This window comes from Aptenodytes forsteri, unplaced genomic scaffold (genome assembly GCF_000699145.1).
Source record: "Aptenodytes forsteri isolate BGI_AS27 unplaced genomic scaffold, ASM69914v1 Scaffold112, whole genome shotgun sequence".
NCBI classification, from domain to species: Eukaryota; Metazoa; Chordata; class Aves; order Sphenisciformes; family Spheniscidae; genus Aptenodytes; species Aptenodytes forsteri.
The window spans coordinates 1220119-1245801 of record NW_008794883.1 but is presented as its reverse complement, the minus strand read 5'-3'; the positions used below and the strand labels follow the sequence as shown (position 1 = coordinate 1245801).

Here is a 25683-nt window from a genome sequence, read left to right as displayed (position 1 = left end):
GGCCCCGCTCCACCGGCCCCGGCCCGCCCCGCCGCGGTCCCAGCTCCCAGCTGGTTGACGCATCGCGGAGCCTGCCCCATCTCGGAGCACAGGCCGCGCTCCGCCCTACGCTGCCCGAGACGCACCGGGACCTTTCTTTTTCACTGGTGCCTGTTCTTCCTCAGATAACGTCCTCACCGCGCACGGGGAGACGCGGGGGAGATGTGTTTTGAATACCGGTTTCCAGCGCTTCCACTGAAGACCATGTCGAGTCAAAGCGCCTGCAATCTCATCATGGCTTTCCACAAACTCCCCGTTCACGTCTTAGATTCCACCTGCGATCACGCTGGGACACGGCCACTAGACTGCCGGCCATACACGAGAAGGGGTTCCTCCAGCCCCTTGGGAAGCGGGCAGGAGGCGGCCAGCGCTTCTGGAAGTTAACTGCTCCCAACGCGCCATGGGCTCCATTAGCGGTCCTTGCCCCCTTCCCGCCCGCCGCAGGCATCTCTGCGGCAAGCGGGTACGAGAACAGGCCTTCCTCCAGCAGCAGAGCGAGGAAGGCAGCATAACGCCAATCGCAGGAGCGAGTAATACAAGAACAGAGCACGAGCTCAGACAACTGACTGAAGTCATTCAGTGGTAGAGGGATTATAAGAAAAGCTGTTTTGAGGAATACCAGTTCTTACCTAGAAACTTAAAGTCTTCCTTTCACCTTCTCCTAGTTTGAGACTACGGAAAGCGTGGTTCAAAATTAAGTTGGTGTTCATGGTTCTGTACTGGATACCCTGTCTTTTTGTCCAAGTAATAAAACAATCTCTAACACAACAGAGTGGAATCTGCTATTGCGCACTTTGGTAATAACAGCAGGAACATCTCATTAGGGGACGAACACTGCGGTAGGCTCAAAGCCTGCTAGCTTTCAGGCTCCCTTCTCATCTACTTTTTCTTAACTTTCTGGTCACCCTTCAAACAAACAAACAAACCAACCTACCTTAGCTAAAGCAGCTTTGCTTTTCATGACCAGCCGAAGACAATCATTATCTATGACAAATGTTTGTCTTTAGTAAGTCTCATTAGAAATAAAAGGAATATACCCACCTCAATTTACATATTTAATATTTTAATATTACACCCGGTTTTAGAGTCCAACACGTGATGGGGTTTGTTTGGGTTTTTTTTCTTTTTTTAAAGACCAACCCCATCTGTCTTGATGAGAGATTAGTTATCTCTATTTCCTACTTAAACTCCACTCACACTTCTATTCTTACCCATATACTTAAGAGAAGCTGTAAACTTTAGGATATTTATTTGCATTAAATTTTTGAAATGTACATTCCATTAAACAACAGCTGTATATCATGATTTTCACTATAAAACCGCTTCAGTAATCAACCTTAGTCTGGGAGTTGGAAGTAGACAGAAGTGAAACATTAATACATCTCAACTTGAAGAGTAGAAGTATGTGCAAATGTAAAGAGACTCCCATAAAAACACTTTTTACATTGTAAGAATCGACTCACTACAAGCAACTGTTTTCTATTTATCCATTATTGACTGCTGTATCTAAAACTGAAATGAACAAACTTTTGCCAGCTCAAAGGGCAGCTTTCCAGAGATCAGATATATCTGTTCATAAATATACTGTGTAAGTAGACACAAACATACTCTAGAGTTGGAAAGAGAGACAGGCAGAGAAACAGACAACAGAGGGGGGAATTCTCACTTGCTAACTATTGACTCAGATCTCTTTATTCCGGGGGAAATAAAGGAATTGGCTATGAAAGGAACAATGGCATATCACTCATACTAACAAGATGCAAAGAATGATCTCTCTCGATTTAGTGCAGCAAGCTGTAGTCAACTGTTGAAGAAAGGAACAGAAACCACACCTGTAAGTGTCAGAATTCCTAATAAACTTTAGTCAGTGTCAGATTTTATCACCAGATATCTCTTATTCTCATCTGAACTTGTACAGATGAGATTATCTAGGGCCCTCTCAAAAGACTGATCATCTGATTTGCCATTATGACTGTGCAATTTAATGAAATGGCGCACACAAGGTAACCACTACTTAGCAGTTTGCTTTCAAAGACAAAATATGAAATGTAGCTGCAGTTTTATACCAACATATTATTAAAATGTGAAAAAGGTTTGCTATTCCAGGCATCACTAAAAAGAAAAATAAAATTACAATGCTGGGTTTTCATACCCTAGCACACATATCCTTCACTTTCACATTAAACAGAAATCAGCTGCACAAGGATTAGTAGCTCCGTAGAAAACTCTTGGCCTTGCTATGTTTCCAGTAGTCCAAAACCAGGAAGTTCTGTGATAAAACAAAAATCTTCACATCCTTATGCTATTTGGTTAAAAAAATATCCTGAGTTTGTTTAAAAAATAACTTTTGTGCAATTACTGGGATAAAAAGCTTCTCTCCAAAATGCAGTAAATCAGCTTGTTTCACGAGCATCTCTGACTTCTGTCACACTGTTGCCTAGGACTGCATCTAACGGAGCCCGTTTTTTCCGTATGCTGCGTCCAGAAGCAATAAGATCAGCATACCCCCGCTGATGGGAGAAAGCATAAGCAGAACGACGGCCAGATATCCCTCGGCGAAAAGCACTCTGCCTTCGCTTCCACTGTTGTTCTTCTGCCATGTATTTCTTACGGTTCTTCTGAATCTTCATGCATGCAAAGACAGATTAGTTTATGGATTACAAGGGAAAACAGCTTGCTTGCATTTACTGTCTGGGGAAATAACCTGATACTTTTTTACATCCTTAAACTGCTTAAAAGGAGGGTTCTCTTGTTTAAGTTTGATTTTGTTAGAAACAAGAATATATGCAGTAACGCATCACCGTTTCAGGAAGACTTACTGTATTATTTTGAACTTCATTATTTTCATTTACCTTTAAATGTCTTTCATTGAAGTGGATTGAAGGTATGTAATTGAAAGCTGTTCCTGTATTCTCAGGCTGACACTTCCTTAGTATCTTTTTAAACAGCACTACCACAACTTTAACTATTTTCATACCCATATGCTATTTGCCAGCTCAAGGCAGAACAGAAGCAAACAAAAACTGTCCACTATATTCTGACAGATAATAATAGAACTCCAACACAGCCCAAATAAAAACAAAAGTCAGGCCATCAGTAGCTTCAAAGTAGGCTTCTGTGGTTTTACAAAGTCAAGTGCTCAGCCAAGACAAACGATGAATTAGCCCACACCGAACTGTGTGCTTAGCTTGTACACGTACCTCTGCATCACACAGAAGCACACAAGGAAGATACTGGGAATTAAGAACACATCAGAGTGACACTCTGCTTTGGATGGCAAAACGTCATAGCACCAGTCTTCACCCAGCTAGAAGGCAGGCTCGGTCTGGCCTTTGGAAAGCCCTGCTGCCACCCTCCCTGGCCACAGGACCTGAGCTCCAGTCTCATGTAGTTCTCCCTAGGGCACAATCACTTTTTTATCTCTAACATTAGCACCAATACTGACTCCTGTAAATAAATACATGCCAAATTAACTGAAATAACATAAGACTTTACTCACTCTGTCACTTTCTGAAGGCCAAATTGTCATTGATAAGAAACGCCATGCCACTACAGGAAGTAAGCAAATAGCAATTGATAAAATGATGGTCAGCCAGAGGTATGGTTGTCTCAGAGCATTTGGAGCAGTTCCTAGGAATAAAAAGAGCAAAAATTAGTTTATGACATGATCAAGTAAACTAGTTATAAAGCACAAATAAGATACTAAAAGCCACAGCTTCTTTCCTGAAGACCTAATGTTCAGGTATTCTGTTGTGTATCACAACATCAAGCTTTTATTCAGAGACTACTATGAAGAGAGCATAACGGGAAAGAATTTTATAAAGCACTTCTATTACGACGTATCCATATTCATGTCAAAGCCCTTTTAAGAGTTATGGGAGGCTGCAAGACAAACGCTTGGCTGAGATGCATGGCTTTTGTCCTGCTTTAAAACGTGCAAAGCAAGGAAACTCCTCCCAGTATCATTGGCATGTATGTGGTCTAGAAAGCAAGCGATATTTAGTAGCCAAACACCCAATCTCATAGAACTTTCTATCAAGCTAAGTAGCAGTCACATCTTTATAAAATTCTGAAATGCATAAAGTATTCAGGTAGAAGGAAGCTATAGAAGAAGTGTAAAACATTACTAAAGGTCAAAGAAAAACGTTCTATTAGAGGCAACTACCTTTTTTCAATTGGGTTCAGCTTAAAAATGAGAACATAAAATTGAGGGGGTTTGTTATTTTTGGGAGGGATATTTAGATCCAAGGCAACATAAGAAAGATTTGTCACTATGAAAATTAGAAAACACAGTTTTCCTCAGAAAAAAATTTCCTAATGGCTGCTACTTACACCTCCCCAGACTTCCAGCAAAATCCCAAGGAGCTGCCAACAGCATTTGGCTCTGTCTTACTTGATCAGTTTGAGCAACTTGGCAAACACATACCCTGCCAGATCATTGCATTCCCTTTACTTTAAGCTGCCTCGCCAATTCTAACTTAGTTTTCATTTGCAGACTCCTACTGCTGGGCAACGTCAAGTTCCAGCTCGTTTTCATTGAAAGAAAATAAATACTCCAATAAAGCAACCTGGCCCCAAACATAAACAAAACCATTCCTTGGAAGTAAACTAGTATTTAACATCATTTCCTTTCACAGGCATCAGGTTCATGTCATGATATTTTGGCCATAGTTCTGCTCAAGTTACAAAGCTGTGTGAGACAGGAACAAGAAACACAAAACACAAGGACTGACCTGTGAACTGAAAGCCAGAAGGAAAGAGAACGTGGATTCCAGCACTGTGGAAGTCAAATGTGATACCAAAGTAAAGTGCGATACTGCCAAATACTGAAAAAGCATTAACAAAAGTCCAATAAGACGTATCCAAGCCAATCTGAAAGCAAACAAAAGCTCCAAATGAGTTTATTAACTCAATATAATGTCAACTACTCTGAAGATTGACAGCGTTTTGGTCAAGTCATCTCTCATCCAGTTACACGTCAGTCAGAGAGAGCGAGCATCAACAGAGAAGAAAGAAGGCAAAAAGGGGAAGCTTTTTGCATATTGTTATGTTTTTAGTAGACAAACTTAGAAACATGACCAGAAAGTGTTTTCAGAGCAACAGGGATCAGGAAGCTAAGCTTACTTGCCTGAAAATTGACGACAAATATAAGAGAAGATGCTGCTGTGACAGCAAATGACTGATAATCTGAAGGTGCTTCTCCATCTTGTCCCATAGTTTTAAGGTAAGCTCCATATGGTATGAAGAAGATTATTAATGAAGTTATAGCTCCATGAAGCAAACTTAAAAAGAATTTCTTGTAATTAAAAAGTAAATCTTTCTGTCCCAAAACATACAGCCTGGGGAACCGAAGACTCAATTTGTCGCTCACATCCTTAAAAAAGGGGGAAAAGAAAAAAAAAAAAAGAAGTTGCTGCAATTTCTTGTTCTCAGTGTGAGCATTGAAGAGTAAAAAGCTCAACTATGAAGTGTCCCAAAGGAAATGGCAGATCTCTTTTCCTTTTCAAATAAGCAGCGTGGGCAGCAGGACTTTGCACAGAGTAATGCATGCAACTAGGAAGAACCAAGTCTGGAGGACATCTCTCACAAAGCTATCACATATCCCATTTCCAGGATTCTAAGTTTTTAGCCCATTATTTGCAAAGACAAGAATGTCCACAGTTGCACAGCTCTTCACAGCTATGTATTGTGTTGGAGTCCTTTCCCTACACGGTGAATAAGCAGAAGATGGGGGCTATCATTGCATGTCCTGACTTTAAGTCTCTAACAAATACTCAAGTGAGAGCTTAATTTGGTACTGAATTTCTTTCTTATCTGTATCACAAAAGAAAGCAGAAACATTGATTTGCCTAATCAGCAGGTAAGCCTTGTATGGAAAAACAAGCAGAGAAGGCCAAAAGCACTTGTCCCACTGAATTAAAACAAATGCTACACACCAAGACTTCCTGTCAAATACAGTCATTTAAAATTGTGCAGTCCCTACATCTTCAGCTCAGAAGGGTAAGCAAAGAATATCTTTTCCATTAACAAAGCCACCAGTTGCTGTGCTGTGTGAATGATGTCATGGAACAGCAGGCATTTAGAAATATTTTTAACAAACATTACTAGTACTGAAGACCTCTGACCCGATTAACTTTGGCTATTTCAGTAACCCTCTGCTTATTGTCTCTTGTATTCCTCTTCCCAGTGTGTGAGGTAACATTTTTAAAAACCAGAAGACCAAACAAAACCCCCAAAATGCCTTGTACATAAAAAAAAGCAACCAGTTTCAGTGTAATTAAAGACTTGGTATTAGATGCCTTTGGATTAATCTGTTGTTAACAACATGGAGAATACCTGGTCAAGCAAGCCGACTAGCAGAACCGGGAGACTAGAATACAATACATTGTACAATGTGATGAACCAGTCTTCATACGCTGTCTGCAAGAGGAGGAGGAATTTCAGTAGTTAATGATTTATTTTTGATTACACCTTTTCCTTCCAATTCCTGAGAAAATTCACATATGCTCTACTATAGCATTAAACTACCTGTCTCGGTGTTTACCCAAAAGGCAAGCAGCACCTTAGCTCAAAGCTCTGTTGAAACTATTTTTAGCCTGTATTAAGCTGCCCCACTCCTTACAAACCATCAGTGTTACCTGACCTGGAACACTATCAAAACTGAACACCTCATACTAAGTGTCAGTCTGGTTTATAGCTCTACTTGTGACCGTGATGAGCACTTGGCATCTCACATACAAGTTTGGGAACCCTGGTTTCTTTTTATGTGGGTTTTTTTTTTTTTCTCTGTCCTAGGCATCCACAGTTTCCCTCACAGCAAACAGCATTGACCTCAGGCAGGGGTGCTTGTCTGTGACTGTGGCCCTGACCCTCCCTGCTGGTCCATGCAATGACATCTGCCTGTCTTTTGGTTATGCCCATGGAGATGCATCTCGACTCTAAGTCCTTTCAACACATGTGAACTTCAAACGCTGCCAGTTACAACAAGCACATTTCGAGCCATTCTAGCCAGCAGTTCAAGATAAAAAAAAATTTGAGTTTGGTTTCCTACTGATATATACACACACCATCTCACTTCACCTACGAATATCTTAAGTAGCACCGTTGGGAAAGGTTTCCCAAACCGCTATATAACAATCTCTTCCTCCCCTCCTCCCTGTACAATCATGATACTGACTTTAGTCTTCTGAAATCATAACCAACTGCTTAGCTTGTAACTAACTAGCTTAGTAGTCATCACCTATTCTCCTGCAGAAATTATTGATGATAACTTTCGGTTCCCATCATTTCCCAGGTTAAGCCTTTGCTATTCTGCACTGACAAAAAGGAACATCCGCTTCTTAATATTACACGTGAGCATGCCTTCTTACCTGGGCAGAAAAGCCATTAAAGAATGAATACCAGATGTGGACTAGTGTAAAAGCAAAGTTTTTGTAGAAAAAATATCTTAGAAACTTGCACATCCTAATGTAAGACCATCGTCCGTGGACCAGCAGCAGTCTCTGCAGGTAGCGGAATTGCCCAAAAGAGTAGTCACTTGACATGACAGCTTGCGTCCCTTCTTGGCCACTGATTCCAACTCCAATGTGGGCAGCTAAGTAAATGAAACAAACACCACGCGTTATGTTGAACAAAGGGAGAGGAACAACATGACCAAGGGCAAATCTTCTGCCAGTTCCTGTTCTCTGCTTCAGGTTTTCCTGCCTCATTTTATTTCTGTATACAGCACAAAGGCTGCATTAAAGACTAAAACAACAATGTGTAAGCCCTTCCTTGCCCTGCTATTTACTGCTCATGTCTCCACTGTCGCTTGGATTCTCTCTCAGTGCTTGTTCCGTCAGAACGGGCACTGGGAAGTTTGACCACGGGAGAACTAAGCAATGAGACAAAGCAAGCAAACCCCTGAATGAACTGGCCAGGCAGTTTACAAATACACTCCTAACAAACCATATCCCAGACGTTTCTTTCTCAGTGGGATTTCTCAGGGAGCAGTTCAAAGAGCGCCAGTTGCAATACAGCATGGCTAATGCCTCCAAGCAAGGGGCAGCTAAGCTATTGCTTTGTTCTTTATATTACACTTTTGTAACCCACAACATAAGAACAGATGTAATTCAAGCCCCTTCTCAGGGAACGTCTACAGAAAAAGCTAAAATACATCAGCAAAAACCACTAACCATTTCCTAAAGGGCTTCCTCAAAAAGGGAAAGCACAGGCATAGAAGCTAACAAAACCCAAGTGATGCTAACGTGGGTGATGAAATAGATGGTAGAGTCTTCTGAGCAAAGAGTAATAGCAAAGACACTGCCGAAGAACACCCAGAAGAGATCTTTCCTACCAAGAGAAGTTTTACAGCTGCCTTACTTTTAATCATGTTTACATCATTGGCACCATCCCCAATAGCCAGAGTAATAGCTTTCTTGTATTTCTTCACAAGCTCAACCACCATGGCTTTCTGCTTTGGAGTCACTCGACAGCAGATCACAGCCCTGCATTCGCAGGCCAAATCAACAAAGTTCTGCTGCTGCTGTTCTTTGTAAGCTTCAGCCCTTCTTCTCTTCTCAGTTTGCTTTTTTTTCTCTTCTGCTGTTCTGGGGAATTTCAGTTTAAGTTTCTTTTTCTTCTTTTTCTTCTCTAGCAGGATTTCATTCTGTGTAACAAAAATATTTTATGCTTCCTTCTACACTATTTCAAATCGCACTACGAGTACTGCCTATACAACACACTTAACTTCATTATGCTCCCATCACCCATTTATAGCATTTTAATAAAATGCTTGTGCAGAGGAGTGAACGAAGAGCTACGAAACCAATGAAAAGAATGTACTTGGTGGGATTAACAAAAGTAAAATGCTTGCATTTAGTGTCACAGCACTTTTGGCAGAGTTCAAGGAATATTTCTTCCAATGGGAACTAATTCACTTTTGAAAATATTCTGGTATTTAAACTTCCCTCTCTCCTATTTCCCCATCTCCTAAAGGAAGCACGACGATGCCCAATACATGTGGAAGTGTCCTATAAATACCTGGGTTAGCTCTGGGGCAGTTCAGCTGGAATAGGGGGTAACAGAGACCTGCAACTTTATCTGATGCTCCTGCTAGTTTACCTTTAGGCATCGCCAGCCTGCTTCCTATGCCTTCTACACGTACAGATGTACATTTCTTTATACAAGATAAAGGTTTAGGGCTGGAACGCTGAAACGTGGCAGATGGTCCTTAACTGTTCACCGACTTTCTACTTTACAGGTGTCTGTAAGAGCAGCCTGCCAACAGGGTGGGTAATAGTCACTGCATTACTGCTAGTCACCTCTCTGCTAAAAGCTCTTTTCTGCTTTCTAAGCTCCTGTGAGAGCACTATATTGCAGGACTGAGCAGGAAACTGGTCTTTTGTTTCTACCCTTTCACTCCCATCTCTCATTTGTAAGTACGATTTCTGTGCCTATACTGAAGCCATGCATCCTGTAGCACTGGCAGTATCTCTTTTTCTTTTTTTTTTTTTTTCCATTAGACCAGAATCCCCATGAAGAATAAACACACTGAAAATCAGACTGTGCTTTTGCAGGGGTTTGGCTTTACTTTGATGGCAGCTACCAGGGTGCTTTGAAAGGCCCAAAACATTCCTTATTTTATTGAGCACTACTTTTAACCTTCAAAACCAAAAATATTTCTGAACATAAATATCAAACAGATATGTTCAACTGGTGGCACAATGGCCAAAGAATTTTCATTGACTGGTTTAGCAAAGCAGACAAATGAACAGAGTCCTCAATGAAGGACACTGTGACTTGGTGGTACCCCCAAAATCTCAAATACACAGGAGAATATCTTTTGTACATACCAACCAGGAGCCAGTGATTATTAAAGCACGATCTCTACTACCCTGGAAGAAGGGCTCGTTCATTCTTAGGGAGGAATGTGTACTCGATCCAGCTCTGTTCCTTTGGTTTTCCAACCTAGTTTGAAGAAGAGCACTGGAAAGAGAGGTGGTTACTATTACAGAAAAATCAAGGATAAACTTTATGCTAGATCAGTCCCAGACTGAAAATCTGCAAGAAAGAAGTGCAATACATGCTGCAAGGACTTTTTTTGCCATATATTAGGTGATGTTCTAAGCAGTGCTAGAGCAACAGTGAAAAGAGGAGCACACTGGTTTGATGTCCTTGCTGTTCTGCAAATAAGGAAAAATTTGGAAAAACGAGTCAGGAATAGTTGTGACACTGCTACAAGGCCCTAGTTCTTCTCCCAGCCCCATATTGTTTTTCCTTAGGTCTAACCATTTTGGCAAATTCTTTATGACTAAGCGCTGAATACCTTGTGATCCATTGTGTTTTTATAGCATAGGTCTGTACTGCATACAGGAGCATGGGATAGGGTGAAAGACCAGCTGGGGTAATGCTGGAGTTCAGGGACAGGTAGCAAGAGCAAAACCTGGCAACTACTCCAGTTTTGGACTAGGGAGAGACCTGCTTAGCCCACTCCAGGTGGGCTCCAGACTTGTCTGAACTACAGGACAAATTTAATGTCAACAGTTGTTGACCTAGAACGTCAACCTAACCTCCTGCAAATAGGATATCACCACCTCTACCCACAATTAAGAGGTTGCCTTGTAAAATTACAATTCCATAAAAAGCAAAGAAACAGACAATGTACAGCTGAACAACTGCCAAGAAATACTGTTCAGTCATTGAAGAGTCACTGTGGGATAAACCAATGTTACTGCTGGGTTAATTTTAAAAATTGAACATTTTTAATTCCCACAAAAGAAATCCTTTGTGCTTTTCACTTGCCTGATATCTTCTCCATAGCAGATTGTTGTCTCATCTGTTAAGAGTTCGCAAGAAAATCCAATGTTTTCAGCAGTTTCTACAATAAAAAAAATAAGAGAGGAAAGTATTTACTTAAAGTTCTGTCATGAGTGACTGTTGGGAGCAGCCAGAAGTACCTGAAGTTCTTTTAAGTAATTTTTGAAGTTATGTTTCAGTACGAGAAGTTCCCTTTCATTGCCACAGTGTGGATGAACAGGGGAAAAAAAAAAAAAAAAATCATACACAGCACAGAGAAGCTAGGGGAATGCTTGTTGATTATTTGTCATACAACAACTGTGTGGCAATGAAGGCGCAGTGGGCAATGGATTTAAAGTCAACAACAGGGAATTATATTTCCTATGCAACATTTCCTATGAAATGTACATTACTGTGGGTGCAATGCATTGTCACAAGATGTTTTGAATGCAAAAACTGTTAGTGACCTGGAAAAGTCTATCAGCCAATTTGTGAAAGGGAGATCTACCAGGGCCTATTTAACCTAATGGTGGAGATGCTGTCTCCATGTCAGAGAGCCATTACACCAAAGGCATTGCAAGAATCAACCACAGGGTGTGCCACAGTATCTTGCCCTGTCCTTACTCCAGATTCCTTGAACCAAGGCTGTTGCCAGCATCAGAGAGATGCTGGTCTGGCTGCACCTCCATCCAGGCTGTAGTACAGCCATTCTTACTTAAAAATTTTATGCCATTTTTTGAACTGACTTAACAAAATGTGTTGCCAGACTGCAGACTAGCAACTACCAAAAGAAAAGCAAATCAGTCTCTGTCAGCAGCACTTGTGATTCTTTGAAAAGTAAATTTTCACTGTAAAAAGATAGGTTTTGGTACCTGCCCTCAGAGCCAAGCAAGCCTGATGTTAAAAGCAAGTTGTCCTGCATTTGCTTTGCATTGGGAAAAGCAGTAGCTGGATATTTCCCTATAGAAGGCAGTACAAAATCAGTCATCTAGGCTAATCTGTTGGAGGAACAGAAGTTACACAGAAGCCCATCCCAGAAGAACAGCTAGGATTAAATTCTGCATGTTGTAGAAATTCCTTCAGTTTTGATTTAAATGGACTTTCATACTAAGCTTTTCTAGAAACATATGCTTTATTTCTAGTCTGCATTTGTCCCAGTTTATCTTCTAGCCCTTATCCTGTTTTTACTAGCTCTTTGGCTGTAAGTAACCCCACCTTTTTTGTCACCAGTAAGCACCCAGATTTTAATGTCTGCTTTTGAAAGTCTGGAAATAGTTTCTGGAACTCCATCCTGTAGTTTGTCTTCAATAGCTGTCGCACCAAGTAGCTGGAAGATGTTTGAAATACAGGTATTTAGTAGGATAAACATGTATGGAACACTGCTTTATTTTCAGTAGAGAATGAAACTATTCTGGATACGTCTTCAAGCCAAGGATTCAGTAAAGACAAACTCTTGCATATAGAAGTGACCACACTGAAATACATGTACTAAAATACATTTTCCTTCATTCTATTAAACTCTAAAATTTGGCGTGGCTCTAAAGCCAATAAAATACTGAAAAAGATCTAAATCAAAATGTCCTAATAAACAAGGATAATTTATTTGCAAAAAGATCTGTTTATTCTTATAAAAGAATAAAAGTACACTAAAAATTTAAAGCTTGACTTACAATCAAGTTATTTTCTATTTCCTCATATACTTTGTCCAGAACTTCATCACGATTAGTTGTAGCTACACTGGCGTCCACAAACTTTTTATTCCATGCTTCAAATTCATCATGACTAATGTCTCTATAGCACAGGCAGAGTGTCCTAAGAGTTTCATTTGCAAAAATCTGAAAAATAATTTTAAAAAACCCAAAACACATATCCACAAAACAAAACTCTTCATTTGCAATCCAAACATAAAAGAGTTAAGATCATAAGCATTTGGTAAGTCTGATAAAACAAATCTGACTGCGCGATTAGTCCTGAGTATTTCAGAAATGCCAAAAATTAAATTATAGCTGACAAAGGCAGTCTGAACTGAAAGACTAAAGAGGTGACAAACAGAACAGAGTGTAGTGATCTGGAATACTGATAACTATGGAAAAAAGCACGTAGACAAAATTTAAGTTCACTTTTCATGAAAAGACAATGAATGCATTTTTAAGAACATGCATGAAAACAACTATTGCTTTGATTATTTCTCAGGTTTGGGATGACTTGTAGAACCACTTATAGGTCTGCACTTGTTTTAATAGCTTAGGAAAAGGAAATTAATAAAATTAGATTATAGTCAGAAATAAACAGTTTTTAATTTAAAAACAGCATATAAAATACAGACGTACATCTAGTGCTTCTTCTGTAGCTTCTCTCTTTAGATTCCTTGGGTGCAACCGTTTATTTCTCAGGTTTGGGATGACTTGTAGAACCACTTATAGGTCTGCACTTGTTTTAATAGCTTAGGAAAAGGAAATTAATAAAATTAGATTATAGTCAGAAATAAACAGTTTTTAATTTAAAAACAGCATATAAAATACAGACGTACATCTAGTGCTTCTTCTGTAGCTTCTCTCTTTAGATTCCTTGGGTGCAACCGTTCATAAATTACTGCATCAGCCCCTTTACAATATAGCCTGATATTTCCACCTGATTCTCTTACTGTGGAGTAAAATATGAGAGGTTGGACAAAATGTTAGAGTACATTTAAATACAGGAATAGTTTCAGATTAGATTTTTCAGTCTACTGCTGTTAAGTACTAAAACTACAAGATCATGTTTCTTCATCTCTAATATTGTTCAATTAAGTAACTTGGTTGACAAGTAAATTTTCTCTTCTCTTTCATGACAGGAGAGGATATTTAAACTCTCAAGGATTATGTTTTTGATAATGGTTCATACAGTATTAACATCTCACTTGCCCATAGCAACTGGGCAGAGACATACACTAGAGATATGATGCACCACAATTATAGCCTTAAAAACAAACAGATCTCTAACTGATTCAAGACTGACTTCTTTAAAGATAGTTGAAATTAAAACTAAAGAGCTACCTCAACCTGCATTATCCAGTGTTCCAATAGCTAGAGGAACATACAACTTGTTTGTTCTCTGGGGAAAAAGGGGAATAAATAATCTTTGCAGCATTTCTTCAAGCTTCTACTCAAGGTACCTAAGATTGTCTTCAGCAGAGGCTACGTCTGAACACCAGGGCTGTCTAGCGGACTCATTTGCACCTAAATACAAAGCCTCTCTTTTGCTATACAGACCTATGTGGATTAAAATCTATCAGAGGGCTGTGTGTTACACAGCAACTTTCTGTGCACATACTTTTTCACCTATGAAATACAAGTGACCTTTTCTATAAAGGTTGGTTGTAATCAGCTTACCAATGACAGACATGCGTTTTCTATCACTGTTGAAATCCAAGATAGCAAGGACATCATAAATTTTTTCAATCCCCATTTCACTTATAGTGATGGTATTTTGTGTTCGTGAAAGAAAAACATAGCCAAAGTTTCTGGCCGCTGTAACCAGGGCCCCTTCGTCTGGGGAAGCTGCTTGGTAATTGAGCTGACCTGTGTCATTGAAACAGTGAAAAGAAGAGAAAGCCAGGATATACCTGAGCATTACAGGGGCACTCGGACACCACAGCTAAAAAATTCACACCCATTCTTTAGAGTACTTGAGAGCTGGACATGTAATGCCACATCCTTTCTTTTTCCGAAGTGAGGTCTAATACACTGCTGCAGCACCCAGTAGCAGTGCACATAGAGGAGGGGGACTATGGACCCCCTCCTTTTTGTTACGTGTACTTTCCAAACAGGATAAGTCACTGAATCCTCTTCCCTCCAGGTACAAAAGCAAAAACTGTAACTTCTCTGTCTCAAAACAAATATAACTTAAACATCTTAATTTCTCAATACATTTGTTTAAGCATTTTCAAAGGAAGCTCCAAAAGACAAATTCTTGGCCACAGACACCAAAAAACAGTGGTGGAAACAACCCCAAAAACATTAGTAGGAAGAGCAAGAAAGGACAGGAGCCTGCTGGTTTCACAAAGATCTCGCAGATAGGAGTAAAGCAATACTACTCTTCAATGTTTTAATTGAATCTTCCAACCTTATTTTTCACATTCATGAATTCTTCAATAGCCATTCACTCGCCTCACAGAAATTTAGTTTCTGTCACATTTTTGTTATTTGTTTTGGTTATTTCCTGCCAATTCTCTTAGGACAGATGTACATGATTTGTATATATCTATGGGGCTGTGCTTAAAGGAGTAAAAGCATGAAACCCTCATGCTGAAAACACTTGTTTCTCCACACTGAAAACAAGTGTCCAGATGTGATTATACTTTCACATATGTATATGGAACCAGAGACTATGCTAGTGTCATTATAATTTTGAGGTTTATGCTTTTGAGATTTCAAAGATGGATTTGAACAGAGAGAAGACCCGTAACATGAAGACACAGGACCTCTGTATAAACTTCCTCTACCTTTCTAAATCTGCTGTTAAACAAGATGTGCATTTGCCACAACTGTAACTGTCATAAAGACAGTCCTCCTTCCATAAAGGGTCAGGTAAGTTCAGCACAGGGAATAGCACCAGCTCTTGCTTTTGTTTAATTTAAAAGAGCAGCCTAGCACTCCTTCTCACTTATGGGATCGGCATTAATTTTGGACCTCTCCCTTGTGCAACTGGATTTGAATTATTGTTTCCCTTTGCACAAGAAAAAAAAACAAACTAAACATACTCACCATCAGAAGTGTCAACCATGACTGTGTGACAAATAGCAAGCAGAAAAAAGAACTTTTGAATTTCTGGCTCCTTTTCAGATTTTATTTGCTCTATCAGATAGTGATCATAGAACAAGAACTTTCCATCTGCATACATGTTCCAGCTGAAATCCACTTGCTGCTTAGAAAACAGAAGAAAAGAGGGCTTGAGTTACCTCATGTGCAATTGCTCTGTGCCTAGCTGCATCTCTTCATACTTTGGCAAGGGAATGTTCCCTGTTCTACAGACCGTAGGGACTTCAGCGCCAGATTGGACCGACATACCTCTGGGTGGCTCTGAAGCTGCCCTGCTCCATCCCGGCAGTCTCCTGCAATGCAAGCACCCATCAGTTAGAAGGCACAGGACAGAATAACAAAGTTTTTACAACTCATTCACAAAGTAAAAAAATACATAGAATATCTACTGTGCTAGAATAGCTCAGATTTCAAAAAAAAGCAAGTTCTTTCACAGCCGCAGTACCTTTGTATACTAGTGACACCAAAGCAAATACTTTGGCAAGGGAATGTTCCCTCTACTACAGACCGTAGGGACTTCAGCGCCAGATTGGACCGACATACCTCTGGGTGGCTCTGAAGCCCTGCTCCATCCCGGCAGTCTCCTGCAATGCAAGCACCCATCAGTTAGAAGGCACAGACAGAATAACCAAAGTTTTTACAACTCATTCACAAAGTAAAAAAATACATAGAATATCTACTGTGCTAGAATAGCTCAGATTTCAAAAAAAAGCAAGTTCTTTCACAGCCGCAGTACCTTTGTATACTAGTGACACCAAAGCAAATAAAAAAAAAAAAAAGCATGCAGTGGAATTGTCATAAGACATCCATGTTGGCGTAACACAGCTTTCACTGTCAGAAATTCCTCATCTCTCTTCAGAGGTAGGATGTTTAAAAAGCACACGGCGTTAGCACACTGCGTTCTTCGTTATTTGAACTGACCAAACAATAGTTTTGGAGCACATATGCTACGTATTCTAAGTATTGAAATCCAGACAAGATTGGAAATGGAAGTAACTAACACTGAAATTAAAGACTGCTGTTCTTATTAAGTTTTCTTACTTGTTTCTAGATTGATTTTGTCTCTGAAGCATTTCTACCAAGAGTAAAGCATTCTGTAAATTACTCATTTCTGACTTTTCCACCGGAAGTTTCCACTCAGGTCTATCACTTTCCCCTTTTTAAAGGGGAAAACAGGGGGAAAACCCCAACAATTCAATTTTACTGGAGCTTACTCAATGTCAGGGCCAAATCATGGAAGTTCAGCTGAAACTAAAAAAAAAACCCAACCAAACTCACTCATATGCACCTGATTTCAAACAAGCATTGAAATTCCTACTCATTTGTATAGACCGGTCAGAGGCTGCCAGCTGTGCTATACAGGGACTTGTAGGGTCTTCCCCATGTGTTCCTGTCACAAATCAGAGTTCCTGTGCTAGCCATGGTTTTCACTACAGGGTGCAGCAGCATGGCACAGACTTACCATATCTTTGGCCATTTATGCAACATTTTTTAAACGTCATGATGTTCTGTGTAAGCGTTCCTGTCTTATCAGAGAAGATGTAGTGGATCTGCCCCAGCTGCTCATTCAGTGTGGTGGTTCTGGCCTTCGCGGCTGTGTCCTTCTCAGCGTCATACATTTGCAGGTCCCAGTTTATAAAATAGCTTTGGCCCAAACGAATCACTTCAACGCTAAATGAAATAAAATTAATTTTCTCACTCCCAGCTGCATCTCATATTTCAAAATAATGACACATTATCAGATCCAGGGGACTCTGACTATTTTCCAGGACTCAAGTTACTTATATAGCCCAGGAGCTTAAGACAAAACAATTACATTTACCAACACATTACAGAGCACCATCACCCCTACACAGGCCACTCAAACTGCTATCAGACCACACAGCTCAGCTTGAACACCACCGTGGTAACTGGGGAAAAGCCTCTACAGCCTTATCAAGCCAAAAGTATTGATGGTGCTGCTCCCATAACAAACAGAAATCCCTCTTGGGAATAGCATTTTAAGTACAGTTTGGAGAAGAGCGGGTAGGAGGCTGGATGACTTCAAATATGTTAGACAGGTTTGTCAAAGGCAAAACTATTCATACTTCATGGAGCAGTAACACCTCTCTTTTGAGAATAAATCTGGAAAATATGATTTTTACATTTTTTTTTTTTTTTCCCAAGTAGTTTCCTTCATGCATTGTGACTGCAGAATTAGATTGAGAAGTTAAGTACTTGCAGGATCAAGTCTCCAATTTTGTCAGAGATCATTGCTTGGGAGAGTTTTTTCCTTAGTCAAAGTACAGAGCAGATATGCTTAATACTGTAAGAAAAGTTTGATATCTTTAAATTCTGAGTTAAAGATCCTTGAGTGATGATTTTATATGAAAGCAATACAGATCACTTTCTTGTAAAATCTCAGTGAAGAGGGTGAAGAGGGTGAGCGTATCCAATGTCTTTTCAGTAAGACAAAGAAATAATATGCTTTCCCATCCAACATGAAGCTGCATTTGTTACCACCAATAGGAAATTAAGTCCATTCACCATTAATCCGTAAGTTAAGTAATTCAACCCTATCACCAGTTCAGCTATTAAAGGCCAAGGTATTTACCTACCTCACATAGAGGGAAATGGGAACCATGGTGTTCAGAACAATGATATATCCCCAAAAGTTAAGAAAGCCACGATATGGAGGACTGGAGTCTTGTGCATCATAGAGGTACCAAGACAAGTTGCCAATCTGCTGCTCCCAGTAAGTGTGTCCAATGGCAAGGCCAGCCGACAGCAGGATGAGGACAACAAAAATCTACAGTGTACACAGAGAGGCCTGTAACACTTCAGAAACATTTCCTCAACTCAAATCCCAAATCTCCATGTTCAAAATAGAGTATTACATGTATTTGTAAGTAAGAAGAAGAGGAGCAAACCTTTCCCACAAAACGGTCTCCTCAAATAATATGGGTTGTAATTTTAGTATGTTCCCCAAGCATCATTTTCATGTTTTTATGTTTATTTAAGCAGGCAGTGCATAGGGTACGCGAACATGCTCGGAGCAGGGGCAGAACCAGAGTCGTGCTAAGTTGAGTGCCTCTGCCTGCCAACAGGCCAGCTCCTCTCTCCTCTTTCCCCGTCCCAGGGAATCACACTCAGTAGAGCGCAGGTTGTAGGACAGTGGGTATTCCTTATACACATACCCCACGGGTGCTGACCAAGGACAAAAGCCATGGGTGTTGAACCTTTCAGGCTGAATGGACCTCTGGACCAGGGTCCTCAGGTCTCTGTCCAACAGTTCAGTGCAGACAAGCAGAAGCACCTGCAACACTGGGTTTGAAGCGTTTGTCTGCATCACATAGGCTGCCCTACACCCGCTGTGTAGGGTCACAGATTCCACCAACAGCGAGGCACCTTTTTAGATTCCCTCCTACTTCATCCCAACTTATCAGGTCAAAACAAACTGAAAACATACTTACTACACCAAAAGAAAAAAAAAGTTTCCTAAATTTGCATTCACTCTATTCACTTTAAAATGAACTCAAAACCAGCTGAACTTTAAACAATAAGGCTTACAGTATAAACCATGTAATTCATAAGGGAGTCAATTTTTGTCCTTTTAAATCTCGTCTTTCCACTATTTTTCATTATTTTTGTATCAGCACCTAAAAATAAAGAAAAAAAAAGGAAAGATACAATACGTAAACTAGTATTGTATTAGTATTACTAATTGTACTACTATTACTATTTTACAAAACTGGGACATAAAATACAGTCAATGTTTATAAGATAAAGATGTCATTTCACTCTACAGGGCATGCTTTTAGTCAGTAAATATTACACATGTTTAATTCATAAATACCTGCAAATATGACCACTCCATGGCAGAAGTCTGTATTCCTGATTTTACATCCACGTAATAAAATCTTATCAGCATCCAGTGAATAACTCGTGTTTCTCCAGAATAATGTCCCTGCAAACTTATCCAGTCGGTTATTAGGCTCTTCACATTCAATTAGACCTAAAAAATTTGGATGAGAATATGTTTAATATACAACAGTTAAATAAAAATGCATTGATTTGTACCCACCATAGAAGTAGTTTTACTTCATGAGGTTGGTTTTTTGAGAAAACAAGTGTCCTTATTAAACGATTTCTTTGAAATGTAGGGTGTACAAATATTCAGTGCTGTATTGCTAATATTTTAAATATGGTATCTTAGGGTGGTATTTTGCTTTCCAGATTAAAATAGTAGAAAGAATTCATTTCTGCACCAAGGCCAGTATGCACAGCATTTACTGCCAAACAGGGCACTTTTTGTTCACCTTTTCTTTTAATATTTCTCAAGTTTTAACAAATGCCTGCCTACAAGAGTGTATGTGTCTCTGGATCTTAACACTCTAGCATGAACGCAGTGTTCAGTTCATTTTGCCATTGAAGACTTACCAGCAATGATCCCACAAGAGGAAGACATCCTTCATGCAGTACGTTGCTACAGATACACATTGCCACTGTACATTGCTACGCTGCACAGGTACCCAAATATTACAGCTGAAAAAGTGACGTTTTACTCTGACTCTTAGGACTTGCCCTATTCCCACTGCCTACTTTATGATTGGCACTTGATGCTACACATCTGCATTTCCATCCCCAAAACTGAGCTCATCCTAAAATTTTGGTTCATGCTGCAGTTACCGTTATCACAACTGTGTTTCAGAAATAAATAAATAAATGTAAATGTCAGCATAACTGCCAGTTGCTACAGAGGAGCACCGAATGGTAGTTTCAGGCCAAAACACTGCTGTCTCTAGCCCTGAACCCTGTCTCTCATCAAGACTGGTGGATGTGCAAGGAAGAGTAAAATTACAGGTGCAGGCCACTGAAACGCTTTCACAGTCTCGCAGCAAGTTGCAGCCAACAGATCTCCTGAACCAGAGCCGATGTCTTTGTGGGCAGACTCTCCTTCCACATAAATTTGCTCAAGAGACACTCTTTGAAAGCACAAACTTTTTACATCCACGACATCCTTTGGCAAAGTGTGAATTTTAGCTTAACTATGTATTGGGTGAAAAAGCATCTCCCTTCTGCTTATTTTGAATTTGTCAGTTGCTCATTTCACTTCGTGTTCCTCAGTTCTTATACTGGAGGAAACCAGGAACAGTCCCTACTTGCTTACTTCTCCATGTCACTCTGTTGTCTTCCCCCCCCCCTTTTTTTTTCTTTTTTTCTCTTTTTTTCTTTTTTTTTTTTTTCTTTTTTTTAAGCATTTGCAATTTTAGGATTGCTAAAGAACTCAGCTTGAGATAAACCTCTGTGTCAGATCTCAGTCAGAGAAGGGATTCCTGCCCTTCAAGTTTCCACAGCATGCACAGAAAGCCGCTAGATCGTAATGAGAAATATGAAAAAGACAGTAAAAGATGTTTTCCAGATTCAATCCCAACAGCAAACATACTTTTTTCCAAAAGAAAACAGGCAGCCAAACACTAACAAAGGGCTCCATCACCTCTACTTAGTGTCACGTAGCTCATTCATGGCAAAGGTCTCATCTTCAGACAGACTATATTTTGCTCAACAGCACAGTTTCCTTTGTGCAACTTGCTTACGCTGCCTCGTGACAAAAGCCAGGAAGCCACTAACTCCAGAGTCACAAGCACCGTGGGCAAAGCTTCCATCCCCACCCATGTTTTATTTACTTGTACTGTAAACTGCTTGAGCAACATTTGAATAGTTGTAAGAATATAACTGTACAAACCATTGAAGTCTGCCATCGCACTTTCTTCTTGAAGATATCTGTGTGTTACCTCAAGTGCCATTTTGAATTTTAAGTTGGTCTCACTAAGAAGAAAGGATAAAAAGGTCATTTTATTAAAAACATGGATATAGGAAAGAAGTTTGAACAAAATTAAATTAAGCAAATCAACATGCCATAGGTACCAACCTCCTACTTTGAAGCAATGGCAAAGCCATGCATGTGCATGGATATGAAGTATTCATGAACCATCTGACTAGTTCTTACACTGCCTGCTTTTCTTCGCAAGTGAAATCTTACCCCTTTACCTCCGCTCACTGTAGGTAAGTGACGCTTCTCAGAACCACTGTTTTACTAATGCAATAATTAAGTTTGAAGTAATGGTTATCTGAAAGCAATATTTAATAACTGACACTGTTAAAAGCTCCAAGAGAATAAACCTTTTGCAACACAAACAGATCCTTGTTATGCATGATGTTATAAGTCATCGTTTTTAAGATTACTAAAGGTTGAGCGAGGAATACACTGCTCATTCGGCAAAACTAACATTTCACCTCATTAGGGGAAGTCCATATCATTACAGACTTCTCTGAAAGAATTCAGCACTAGCTTTTCTGACAACATGAACTAAAACAACATTTACAAAGAATGTGACAGAGACAGTAGGATTTATGCTATCTAAGCAGTTTCTATGAAAAACTTCCACTGGAAAAAAAAAGTATTTTTGTTTTCCCACTGACAGGGAATAAGAAAAGTTTAAAATCATAGAAAAGTCCAGGTTGGAAGACACCTCTGGTAATCAACAGTCCAACCTCCTGTTGGAAGCAGGACATTAGATGAGGTTATCCAGGGCCCTGTCAAGCCAAGCCTTGACTGTTTCAAGTGAGAAAAATTCCACCACTTCCTTGGGCAACCTATTCCAATGGTAAAAATCATCCACCATGAGAACAGTTATACTTGAATGCAGACAGAATTTCCTCTGGAGCTACTTTTGTCCATTGCTTCTTGTCTTGTCAACGTGCACCCTTGTGAAGAGAGTATCTTCTCTGTAGCTATCTTTGAGATACTGGAAGACTGATTACATCACCCTTCTCTTTTCCAGGCTGAATAAATCCAAGTCCTTCACCCTTTCTTCATATGTCATGTTCTCCAACACTTCAGACATCTTTGTGGCACTCCAGTGGACCCTCACGAATTTTTAATGATCCTTGAATTGTGAGAATCAAAAACTGGACACAGTTTTCCAGGTGTGGCTTAACAAGTGACAAGTAGAGTCTGAAATGCACGCTTCTTGCTCTTTTACCAGTAAGCCAAAATTAAATCCAAGAAATCCTTAAATAGAGCCTTACCCATCTAGTTCAGCTGTCTCTATATAGCAGAGACTGTTTGGTTCTGAGCTGGATAGCAGCAAAATATCAGCCTAGAAAAAACAAATAAATAAGCATCAAATAAATCCAAGTCAAGATTCGTACAGAACTCTGTAGAAACATAAAACAAATGTATCTAAAGCACTTACAGGAACGAAAGCATTTTTCTTCAGACGAATGATATCACCAACTTTAATATCTTTCCATTTTGTGTTTTTGAACCTAATATCAAGATAGGTCAATTAATTATTACTATTTAATCTAGAACACTATGCACTCTATAAACCTCGAAATATTGAACTTTCCTTAGTACAAAAACATTACATCTTGGCAAGGTGTGTTTTTTCTTTTTGGAAACTGCAATTTAGTTGGGGGTCTATAACTTAGAAGTCAACCTACCTCTTCTCTTCCCTCTTCACCTATATATGAATTTCTTCCCTTCTCTCCAAACAAGTTGCTCTTAGCACCGATTTAGTGCCACAGAATTAAGTTTAAATTACTCCTTTGCGCAGTTCTCTACCATTTTCAATTAGGTTTTCACACAGACACGTGGAATAGTAGAGAACAAAAAGCTGAACTTTCCCTATCATCTATCGTTTAAGATCTGTGATGAAACTTGGTAGTAAGGCAACAAACACTACTTACAAAGTTAAGGGAACAGTACAAACCTTCCATCCCTGATGACTTCACATGTCCTATTATTAACCTCGTTGTCCATCCTGTGACGAGCCTGAAAACCAGGAGTAGAGAAAGTACTCCTTACTGTGTATCACAATTAAAGAAATTAACAACACTGGGGTTTTTGCTTTTAGTCTTAACAAAACATGTTTCTTACAATGTCATCCACTAGGTCTTTGACTGCAGTTATTCCCAGCACCAAGAGTAAGGGCACCAGTGTTGTATACCATGACAGGGTAGTTATTTGGGGAATCGACTACAAAAGACAAACAAAATCAGTTGAATACAGGATTATCAATCAAGCTCAATTCAGAGACATTTAATAGTGATCTGACTATAACATAAGAAAGAAAACCAACACAGAGAGAGAATTTTAAGTCAGGCTGTGAAGATGAACAAAACTCTCGGGGGAGCGTTTGACCGTGCTGCCCTACCTCAGCATCAGCTTCTCTTTAACAATTGTAGTTGCTCACATTTTCTGTTGGAGCTTCTGATTCATGAGTGGAACTTAAGGCCAGCGTGTTTTACAGAGTAAAAGAAACATCTTTTCCCCACGAAATTCATTAACTCTGCAACTAGTTCATCCTGGCTAATACAAAGCTAGTATAGGTTTTTCCAGATTTCTGTTAAGATGGGCTTAGTTTCTATAGTAGTTCAGATACAGTACCCTGCAGTTTTCTGACAGGATAGCACTGAATTGTGTCATAAGTATTATTCAGCTCAGTAGATTAGCACCTCAAATTCACTTCACAGTTAGTATTCTCTCTGTCTTTCTTACCTGCAAAATGAGAAGAACGAGGAAATAGGAGTTGGCTACTCTTTTAAACTGTTCAAACAGATTCAGTGGTAAAAAAGTGATGAGGTTGTACTTGTATGTCTTAATTGCATTTCCCTGTTGAAGAAACCCAAATGTCATTCACAATAGCAGATTCTTCTTACATTACAAATGTACAATGCATATTTTTAAGTAAAGCATTTTACCAGTGAAATCTTTCCTATGAACTTTGTTGGAGTTGTACCTTTCCTCAAAAGTTTAACATGAGTCACCGTCTTAATGAAATAAGGCAAAAAAGTTCTGTTTCACTGACATTAACATACCCCAAAAAGCATCTCAGACTGAAGGTTTAGCTACACCGAGGACTACAAAGCATTGCACAGTCACAGCGTGGAAAGGTTACAGCCCCTCCCCAGGTAAATGACACAGTGCACATGGCACTGCCAGATAAGCACAGAGAAGGGGAGGAAACTTCAGTGCTGTCCTCCTCCTAGGCAATCTTCTCTGTAATGCCTTTTGAAATTATTTGCTAAATACATGATATAATTGGTCTTAGGCATCAAACCACAAATAATGAATCCAGATACAAAAGACTGTTAATTAGACTTACTCAGGAGGGACAATGCCAGATCCAGCAAAGGTTAACTCTCATGAGTGCCAGTCCCTACCTAGTCCAAGCATGAAGGATTTCCATTTGAATAGCTCCAGTTGTAGCAGTTTTACTATTAAATGTTCATACTCATGCATGAGATAATCCAAACTGTCTCAAGTCTGCAAGGCAGGTATCTCAACAGGTACAAGGGAACCACATGAGGCAATGCATCACAGATAAAGCTGGACAGTCCACGTGTAACCCCGCAGCCCAAGCCTCTGTCACTCGCAACCAGCACCACATACAAGCACCATAGCTTTATTACTTTGAAAAGTTAAAAAAACTAGGAACAGGGAAAAAAAAATTCAACCTTTTGTCTTCATAAATGAGATAAAAATGTCTCCTTTACCATAATTAAGTGAATTTAGAATGACACTGTTTAAATGACTAGACATCCCCAAATGTCTATTTTTAAGACTGTCCCAGTCTAGCTTAATCAGGATATTGCTTAATACTACACTGAGACTTCTTATATGAAAGATGACACCTATGCGGACCTTTGTAACAGCCATAGTTGAGCAGATAAAACTCGGAATTTGGACTGAGGACACCTGGCTTCTAATTATCTATCTCATCTTAAACAAGTCTCTTGATACCTTGATTTTCCATTCACAAACCCAAAATCAATTATACTTCCCCACCTTTGATGGAAATCCTAAGGAAGCGTTAATTGTGGCTTTTACACTAATCAGCAGTGGTTGGAAAGATCACAGAATCATAGAACCGTTTGGGATGGAAAGGACCTTTAAAGGTCATCTAGTCCAACCACCCTGCTGTGGGCAGGGACATCTTCAACTAGATCAGGTTGCTCAGAGCCCCGTCCAACCTGACCTGGAATGTTTCCAGGGATGGGGCATCCACCACCTCTCTGGGCA

General features: G+C 39.7%; 1 protein-coding gene across 1 annotated transcript in view; it reads right to left on the bottom strand.

The window, feature by feature from the left end:
* Positions 1-2432: 2432 nt before the first annotated feature.
* The window catches only part of ATP8B1 (ATPase phospholipid transporting 8B1), a 28723-nt gene continuing 5472 nt past the window's right edge, over positions 2433-25683 (bottom strand). Inside the window, exons 3-27 of the mRNA XM_009274754.1 lie at positions 24160-24273; positions 23539-23637; positions 23372-23433; positions 22853-22925; positions 22686-22756; positions 21340-21422; positions 19450-19608; positions 19164-19252; positions 18212-18402; positions 17077-17285; positions 15864-15907; positions 15561-15717; positions 14187-14375; positions 13346-13458; positions 12486-12650; positions 12031-12142; positions 10822-10897; positions 9873-10005; positions 8401-8686; positions 7410-7633; positions 6376-6459; positions 5168-5413; positions 4773-4911; positions 3539-3669; positions 2433-2663 (exon numbers count right to left, since the gene is read on the bottom strand). Of these exons, the coding sequence (XP_009273029.1) occupies positions 2433-2663; positions 3539-3669; positions 4773-4911; positions 5168-5413; positions 6376-6459; positions 7410-7633; positions 8401-8686; positions 9873-10005; positions 10822-10897; positions 12031-12142; positions 12486-12650; positions 13346-13458; positions 14187-14375; positions 15561-15717; positions 15864-15907; positions 17077-17285; positions 18212-18402; positions 19164-19252; positions 19450-19608; positions 21340-21422; positions 22686-22756; positions 22853-22925; positions 23372-23433; positions 23539-23637; positions 24160-24273 (3480 nt within the window). The remainder of the gene's footprint in view (positions 2664-3538; positions 3670-4772; positions 4912-5167; positions 5414-6375; positions 6460-7409; positions 7634-8400; positions 8687-9872; positions 10006-10821; positions 10898-12030; positions 12143-12485; positions 12651-13345; positions 13459-14186; positions 14376-15560; positions 15718-15863; positions 15908-17076; positions 17286-18211; positions 18403-19163; positions 19253-19449; positions 19609-21339; positions 21423-22685; positions 22757-22852; positions 22926-23371; positions 23434-23538; positions 23638-24159; positions 24274-25683) is intronic.